Genomic DNA, 9,084 nt, shown 5'->3' with positions numbered 1-9,084 from the left:
CAACAACATCACATGATGAGGGTGCATGGCTGGCGCGAACCCTGGAGCGCACTGCATCCAGGGTCTTACTCAACAAGAAAATACAGTAAAAATGAAATTATATATATATATTGTTGTATTTTCGATACCATGCATTCCATGTTAGGGTTCAGCAGAACTCTTTCAGATTTTACATAGGCAGCTACAGGTCGCAGGGACTCGAAATATTATGCATAATAAATTTTTCTTTCCTTATAGGAGAATAAGATATATCGCTTCGCCGCAATTTTGTTACCGACCATGTGTAAAACTGAGATACAAGGGGATAGTGTGTGTTACCGGCGTTAACATGTGAAAGAGTGAAATATGGTTACAGCATTGATGTCTGTCTTGCAGGTTACTGATGAAAAATGGCTTTAATTATAAAGCACCCTAGGGAAACGGCATTGCCCAGGAGAAACACGAACTTAAATTGTACAGGTTTTAGTAGTCGGTGTAAGACAGTCGACGAGATGGTGAGCGGTACCGCTAAACATTTAATAATAAGCAGGCGATCAAGGTGTAATCTAATTTCTTCTGTTATTACATTTGAATATAACTAATATTTATATATTATTAAATTCACCATGTGAGCTATTTTAGAACGCGAGGAATGTCATCACTTTTGTGTTATATTTTGTGCTCTTGCAATAGCCTTTTCAAGTATCTTATGTTCCCACACTCCGGAATAACAGTGGGCGCTGTCCTCCTTTCACACAAACCTTCGGGCCACCTCTGCATGTGTAGAAGAAGACGGCAGCGGAAATCGATGGCTGATACTGCATGGGAGGAGACCTGAACGAAGTCACATTTTTTCTAATCTGTTTTCATCTGATACTCTCGAAATTGCCCGTGAAACCTTGATTTAGGACCTGCGTAAGTGTTATCGTTGGTTGGGTCTCCACATATTTCATGTTTTAAATCGAGGAAGCCTTCTTGTTGCCGAGGTCACCGTTGGTCGTCAGAGCGGCAGTAGCTAATGCTAGTGACACCGCGTTAGCATTGTTAGACATTTTGCGGATCTGTTTTTGGACGGAAACGATGGCTTATTTGTATTCGCCTGGACGTTTCTCAGTGATTTTATATCTTCATTTTTCCAACTACTGGGGGAGGCAAAGCTACTAAAGATATGGGAATCAAAGCTCGGTTCCATATCATTTGCCCGGTCTTGGGTCTTTTTCGGGGACTTTCAACGAAATTAGGTTCACGTCACGTGATGGACTGAAATAATTTGTTTTTACGAGGTTATGAGACAGCCAACGCGGTAAGCTCAGAGGCGACGAATCATTGGTGACGATAATTTATTTTTTTCAGAGAGAAAATTTGCACATTACACCATGAGAAGATGCATTTTCTAGTGGTGTTGAGCATGGTATACAGCTTGAACTGGTCAATCTGGATGGTTTTATACCGCCATACTGTAGCATAACTAAATTGTTTTACTGTTAGATTTTTGTTCAGCTGCTAATGGTTGTGTATCAGAGTTCTCTAACAGAACAGTGCATTACAATTCACATTTATCTTATCATTAATCAGTGAGTTTGGCTTTGGTGTTAGTGATGCCAGCTGCTGGTTGACACATTTGTGGCTGTGATTGTGTGTCAAACACCCAAGTGGATCATAAGAACGGACACCATTGGTTTGAATTCATGAAATTGTGCTTTTCGGGGAGCTCTGAAGAGTATTGGATTATAGGAGGTGACCTCTGTTGCCAAATGGTTGACACGCGAATGGCATACAGTTTTTCTTCATTTTCTACTTCATGTGGTTTCAGATCTTTGATAGAACTGCTGAGTTGAGTGGAAAGAGACGGGCTTGCATGGTTAGTCAAAGATTGTGTTTGAGGTGGTTTGTCCAACATATTTTTTAAAATCAGAAAGTATTACTTTATTGCAGTGGTGTACTGAATCAAAGGGGCTATTTTAAATGAATTTAAATGGGAAAGAAGCCATATCAATTCATGTCATTAGATTTATTGGGTTGCCTTGTATATTTTGATGTGTTGTGGATTCATTCCTTTTAAGCTGTCTTAGGACACGGTCACACTGGCCAATCGCGCTGTGCCTAAGCACGCTTCAGCCATAAAGCACGTTTGGAAAGGCCAGTGTGACCGCAACTGTGCCGTGCCAAAGCACGATTCCCTCCCGTGCTTTGGCACGCTTCGGAGAGGTGGGCTCCGGCACGGTTTACTTCATGCACGAGCACAAGCACACGGACAGCGCATGCGATCCGTTACATATGATCGCCGCGAGCGCATCTCTCGACAATCATTTTAAACAAAGCTGGGGTGATAGAGGGCTGTGTCGGGCGTAAATGACTCACCATAAGTCCAAAAGTTGCAGCAGTGCTCTTTGTGTCTCATTGTGCTGACTCTGATGAGATCACGCTTCATGTAAACAGATGCTTCACCATGACGTAGGCAGGCCGTGCGCGTGTATGATACCTGCTAAAGTCTGGTTCATATTGGAGTAGTGTGACCGCTGACCGTACTCTCCAGCTGGGGAACAGCGCTGCGAGGGGGCAATCGTGCTTAAGCACGGCACGGTTTGGATGGCCAGTGTGACCGCGCTCTTAGTAGAATCCTGTTTGGAAGGAACAGAAAATGATAAGAGGGTACCTTTGTGTGTGTTTTCCACAGTGATTTGTGGTCTATAATTTAGTTGATCTAGAAACCAACCTGACAGATTGCAGGTGAATTTCTGTGTTGTGATGTATTCTTTGATTCTGTTCATTTAGAAATGGAAACTGGTCTGTTTGGAAGCAGGCCTTAATTGGAATACTTTTCCCTATCTCTCATTCATTTTATTTCACAATTCAATTCCAGTCCAGTGGTGACATAATGGAATACCAGGACGCTGGCGGAGAGAGTTTCTGTTGGAAATAATTCTATTTTACACCCTTTTGTCTGCAGGTGCTGTTGTTTGTCAGTATGGCAGTCGTCATCCGTTTACAGGGACTGAGTATCACAGCAGGCTCTGAGGATATTCGCAAGTTCTTCACTGGCCTCAGAATTCCTGATGGAGGGGTGCATATTGTTGGTGGGGAGCGAGAGGAAGCATTTATTATCTTTGCTTCGGATGAAGATGCAAGAAGAGCCATGACACGGTCCTTGGGGTGCATTAAGGGTTCACCCGTCACATTGTTACTAAGTAGTAAAACAGAAATGCAGAACATGCTTGAAAGAAGCACTAAAAATGTTGAGCTAGACCAAAAGAGGCGCCATGAGGAGACTGCACGACGTGCTGGAAGATCCATGGACCAGGAGGTGGGCAGGAGACCAGTGAGCAGATTGGATCATACTCCTCCCCCTCAGCACCAAGGGGCGTCAAGCACTGCTGATCACTCCTTGTTTCTGTTTTTGAAAGGAATGCCTTTCTCTGTGACTGAGGGGGATGTCTTAAATTTTTTCAGTGGTCTGGTAATTGATGATGTGATCTTGTTCAGAAATGCAAATGGTTTAAAAAATGGGAAAGGGATTGTCAAATTTGCCACCAGTAAGGATGCATATGAAGGCCTGAAGAGGGATAGACAATACATAGGGTCAAGGTATGTAGAGCTCTCTCCAACCACAGCAGATGATTGGCGCAGGGCTGGTGGTAATCTTTCGCTGGCTGGCAACATGAACAACAACAACTTCGTAAGGGAGAGATCACCCATTCGCAACCAGAGAGATCCACAACTTCATGCGAGGTCCCAATCACCTGTGGCTCAGAGGCCAGTTACTTCTGATGAAGAGTACTGTGTCCTGATAGATAACCTCTCCTATGCAGTGGAAAAAGAGGATATCAAAAAGCTGTTTCGTAATGCCAACCTTGAAGATGGCCAGATACTTCACCTCCTGGATAAGGATGGCAAGAGAACCAGATCTACATTTGTGCTTTTCAGGAGTCTGCGAGACTACTGTGATGCCTTGAGTAATGAAAAAAGGCTCTTTTGCAACCGATGGGTTTATACCCGTCCAATCTCAAGAGAGAAAATGATTACCCTACTGGAAACTCAGGGCATGGATAACAGACCTGGTAGCTCTGAAAGGTTTCAGGAAAGCCCTCCATCTTACCCAAGTGATACTTATGATGCAGAGAAATTGTGTTTGCTTGTGCGTAATCTGCCATTTGATGTGCGAAAAGTTGAGATCATGGACTTCTTCCATGGGTTTGATATCACAGAGGACAAGGTGTTTGTGATGAGTGACCATAATGGTGATGGGGTTGGACAGGCTCTGGTTCTTTTCCGGTCTGAGGCAGAGGCGATGGGTGCCCTCTCCCTCAATGGACAGAGGTTCCTTGGGTCAGAAGTCATACTGAAATGCATTTCACGGTCTCAGATGCAACAGTTGGGCTTTGATCCATCTATGCAGGATCTCCATATGCAAAATCCACGGCCTAGAGAGGAGCACTACTTGGGCAGGAGCAGCGAAGCATTCCATCGACCTGGTGACACTGAGTACCCTGACTTCAGGATTCCTCAAGGGGGTGATCCACAGATGCCTTATGCGCAGGCTAAAAACCGTGACAGCTTTGATTATGAGCCCTATGGAGTGGATTCACACGGTCCAGGAGACAGGGGTAATGGTGTTCGGGGCGGCTTCCAAGCCTCAGCACGGAATTTTGATGGACCCACCTGTGTACAGCTACTTAACTTGCCATTCCAAATCAAACGGGAAGAAATCTATGACTTTTGCTATGGTTATCAGATTATTCCGGGATCTGTTTCACTACAGTATGAACAAAGTGGGAGACCTAAAGGATCTGCGACTGCAGTGTTTGAGTCCCGTCTTGAGGCACTGAAAGCGATTGAGGAGCTGAGTGGAAGGCCAATAGGTCCAAGAAGGATACAACTATTACTTGTGTAATGTTGACAGTGTTTTTCATGGTCATGGTGCTTTGCATGACCCTGGTAGTGTGACGGTCTACCACTTGATTGAGGAAAGTTAATTCAAGGGCAAAATGACTTTTTTTTTCTTCTTGCCTTTTGGTCTCTTTTTTGTTTGATGTGACATGGTTCATTTTTAAAATTTCTAGTATGGTAAATCTAGCAGCTTTTTTATTTTTCATTTTGAAATGCATTTTTGTAGAAAGTAATGAACAGAATACATTATGTATACACTTGGTTTGTATTTTTTACTTGTTATTCAAAAAAATGGTTCATCGTGGAAATATTTTTGTTCGACATTAACACTGTGTGACCATATACATACATTTACAGTCTGTCAATATTTTGAGATTTGTGAATTTTAAGGAAATATTGTTAAGTTTTCTTTTCAAATCTGGAAATTGGTAAAAACTTTGCTTGCTGACATTGAACAAAACTTTCTTAGAGTGCAGGTTTATCTATTAAAAAGACAACAATTGAATACCCTTATGTGTTTTCTTTTCTGATCACGAGTTAATCTTGTTTGGTTATATGGTACATGACCTTGAGTAAAATCTAGTAGACTAAGACAAGGACTGGCAATCAAGCATAAAACACACACTGGGACAGGATCACTCATTGACATTCATTTTGAGTCCTTTTTTAGGGTCCTCTTCCTTCCACAGATTTAAAAAAAACATGGATAAAGTGTTAAGCAGTAAACTCGCATTTCACAAGTGACAGAATTTAACTGTAATTATATCTTTAAAATGTCCCAAAAATGAACTCCTCTTGGGTCGTGGCTGTATTGCAAGTGAGAAAATGATCTATGAATTGGTATTTCAAAGAAGCATGATGCAAAATTCACACACTTTTTACGACAATATGCTTGTCAATCGAGGCATTGATAATGTTCACGATTCACCATAATGGCTTTAAATAAGAGTTCCCCTCCATTCTGACAGTAACACGCTTCGTTATTGGTTATCGCGCCACTTACTCGAACACGTTTTATTTTGAAGGCAGTATACCGGAAGTTATTCTGTTTCAACTGTCATGACATCAGTTGGAGTGAGAGGCAGAAAACCACGCCGAGGGACTTCAGCAAAGCCACAGGTGAATAATTAAACGTGTCGAGGCTTCTGATGTATTGTAAAACAGTTCAAAACAAGGTCTCGTTGTCTGCATAGCCTATCCACGAGCTGTTGTTGTTTGCCAGGTTAAAACGCAACGGTCCTGAAATAAAGTTCAACTTTTGCATCTTAATGAAGTTGCATTTGTCAACAAGTAAGCAACTTTATTACATTTGCAATCAATTTAACCTGGTTTGATATCAAAATGATCAGATTGCTTGCCAGTTTTTCGTATTAAAAATTTAGGGGCAAACGTTTATCACAACCATGAACGTTTATGGCAGCCTCTTTTAGTCATCATCGCACAGCATGGCTACAAATGTCTGCCATTAAACACCTACCAAAGAGCATCTTGTATTTTCCCCCTGTTTTCCAAAATTTCCTCTGCATATCAAATTATTTAAGAAAGATAAACTGTCAGAAGGGAGCCCGTTTTCAAGGGTTTACTGATAGAGAAGTAAATCTTCGTGCAGTTAGCTCAACAGTCCATCGAATGTATTTAGCTAGCATTTACAGCCAATCACGGTCGTTTTTGTTGGTTTCATAAAATTAGCTTTAATGCTAACGATACACTCATCTTGAACCTCATCCTCAGTGTTTGAGGAAGTGTAAATTTTCCCTTGATGATGCACCTATTGAAACATTATATTTCTTATTTATTTTGATTAGTTGTTGCACATTATGTTTTTTTGTGTCATTAGTTCATGAATTTGGAGCAGGGACCTGCAAAAACCTCTTCATCATATTAAAAAAGAACACAAGTCGATTGTCATTTAGACCAGACTATCTATTAGTGAATTATCTTACCTTCCCTCACAAGAAAATGATTCTCATTTGTTTCTCTACTGTTCAACCACAAACTCACAAGCCATTTTAAGCAATTGCACATCACCAAAAACACATTCTGAAAACACAAATAGTTTTACATTGAATTTAAAGCATATTCACAAATCTTTTGGGTAGTAGTACAATGAAAAGAAAGTGATTGAGAATAACAGATAATCAAATGTTATGGTGACTTTGTTCAACTTATTCATCGTTAGGCCCTTCTATATAATTTGTTTTCTTAACCATAGAAAAAAACTTATTTCTTTTCTTTAACACAGGGGTTTTCTGTGGCAGACCTTTACTCAGTGACAGAGCCAGACTTTTTTAACTGGCCAAACTGGGGTACTGGCTTTAATAGGGGTGTCCAGATGTTGTAAACATTAGGAACTTACCCCAAACCAAGGGGGTTCATACCAAAAATGCTGATTTTAGCTTTTATTACCACCAAAGAGATTCTTAAGTGTGTTTTGGTTAAGGTTATGCCAAGCACATCACATCATAAGCATGTCATGTGAAATTATAGCAAAAGAAGCACCTGGCCTTTGTCATTTGCTTGATAGATGATCCTTGTAGTGTGTGGGGGGTTTAAATGTGTGAATCTCACTGACACTAGGATGGAGGTGACAAGGAGACGAGTCCTCCAAAAGCATCTGGAGCCTGCCAGGCCTCTGCGCCGCTGTAATCATGTTGACATTGGTAAGTAGTCATGAAAGTAGCAATGGACAGGGCTTATAGGAATGTATTATAATATCAATTTGCTATAATTTTTCCACGTTGAATGGCTGATTGTTATTTTGTTTAGAGCCTATAAGTGCTGCAACGTGTGCACAGGCAGTGATCAAGGAAATGAATCAAGAGGTATGAAACCAAGAAAAAAATATTGAAGTTCAAAGTTTCTTTCCTAATAGTTTTTTTTTCCACATAGGTAGATTTTTTTTCATCAAAATTACTTTGATTCAAGCATTATTTTTGGATAGTTAATCAAAGAGCTAATGACTAATGTTTTGTTTTATAGAAAAATATTGACATAGAGCAGTTCTACAAGATTGTCCACCTCCACAAACAGAGAAAAGGTATGACAAAGTGTTTTTAGCCATCATTAAGATTTATGGTTACTTGCCAGCAGCACAATTCTATTGTAATGTCACTTAAATATAATGCACGTAACATAAATATATATCTTTTTAGGAAGAATAACTTACTCAAGAGATTTTTTAATTGGCCTGGCAAGTTGTCCAGAGGCCAGAAAGAAGCCGGAATACCTCCCAGAGCACCCTATAGTGTTAACTGTGGCTGTAAGTTAAGACTTCATTATAGACCTTGGTATATAAATAACATTTGAGTGGATTAACTAATGTTTTCATACTTAACAGAGGGATCTGGGTCACCTGTGGCTTCATGAAAGTAGCTGGAATGGTGGAAATGAAGCCATGTGAGTTTTTAATTGTATCTTTTATCTTAAGTGCTTACTAGTAATTCACATTCAATCCTGTTTGTTAACTAATTAGCCATATTAAAATGTTCTAACAGTATTCTTTACTAAGGGAGTAAATTTTTTTTTCAACTGTGTTTCATTCCTATAGTGTCTTTATTACATCAGAAAAGAGATACAAGAGATTCTGAAAAAATAACCTTCAAATATATGTCTCTGTTTTTAGGATGGATGAGATGCGTCACTCAACTTGAGTTTTTTTGCACAGGTGTTTACTGCACCAAAGAGTGTTTGAATTCATTGCCTTATGCTTTTCTTGGTGAATTTAATTTATTTTGATGTTTTATTTGCATGTTTGCTTGGACAATAGTTTGAGGTGAAGTTGCAAGAATTATTACTACCAATCACCACTTAATTTACCTTGGTGTGATAAGAATTTCTATTTTCTGCTGTGTACAATTTTGGCTTAAGTATTGAAGTATTTAGATTTTATAAAAGTGTTTAAAATATATATATCAGTGCTGGCTTTTCTGCTGTTTTGGTAATATTCTGCTTCAGAGAAAAGAAGAGAAAATGCCATCAAAGGTTGACACATTATCAATCAACATACCAGAGTGATAGAATAAGCCCCAGCTTAGGAGTTTAGGGTCAAAATGATGCAAATCATTAGCAGTATCAATTTGAGTGACATCAGCTTTGTGATTTGACATGGCCTACTAAACATGTTTACCCATTGTCTTATAAAAAAAAGTTTGGCTCAACAGTTTTGTGTGCTGTATATTTTTTTCAGACATTCAATTCAAATGTTATGCTTTGACATGT

General features: G+C 39.8%; 2 protein-coding genes across 3 annotated transcripts; both read left to right on the top strand.

Moving 5' to 3' along the window:
• The first annotated feature begins 751 nt into the window (after positions 1–751).
• On the top strand, positions 752–5,241 carry rbm12bb (RNA binding motif protein 12Bb). The gene is made up of 2 exons (XM_074684252.1): positions 752–894; positions 2,930–5,241. Exon 2 carries the CDS (start codon positions 2,948–2,950, stop codon positions 4,868–4,870), a length of 1,923 nt encoding a protein of 640 aa, XP_074540353.1. The 5' UTR covers positions 752–894; positions 2,930–2,947; the 3' UTR covers positions 4,871–5,241.
• A 650-nt stretch (positions 5,242–5,891) lies between these two features.
• gra (granulito) lies at positions 5,892–9,043 on the top strand. Of its 2 annotated transcripts, XM_074684258.1 has the most exons (8): positions 5,916–5,985; positions 6,089–6,156; positions 7,444–7,526; positions 7,633–7,688; positions 7,846–7,903; positions 8,019–8,125; positions 8,204–8,262; positions 8,489–9,043. In XM_074684258.1, the coding sequence occupies exons 3-8, from the start codon at positions 7,445–7,447 to the stop codon at positions 8,514–8,516; spliced, it is 390 nt and encodes a 129-aa protein (XP_074540359.1). In that variant the 5' UTR covers positions 5,916–5,985; positions 6,089–6,156; position 7,444; the 3' UTR covers positions 8,517–9,043. The 2 variants fall into 2 exon arrangements, with proteins under 2 accessions (XP_074540357.1, XP_074540359.1); XM_074684256.1 differs by lacking the exon at positions 6,089–6,156 and having other exon boundaries at positions 5,892–5,985; positions 8,489–9,042.
• The last annotated feature ends 41 nt before the right edge of the window (positions 9,044–9,084 follow it).

Source organism: Halichoeres trimaculatus, unplaced genomic scaffold, assembly GCF_033239565.1.
Source record: "Halichoeres trimaculatus isolate MK-OKI-2021-1 unplaced genomic scaffold, fHalTri1.1 fHalTri1_scaffold_12, whole genome shotgun sequence".
NCBI lineage: Eukaryota > Metazoa > Chordata > Actinopteri > Labriformes > Labridae > Halichoeres > Halichoeres trimaculatus.
The sequence above is the reverse complement of the archived record's forward strand: the minus strand, read 5'-3'. Positions and strand labels throughout refer to the sequence as shown.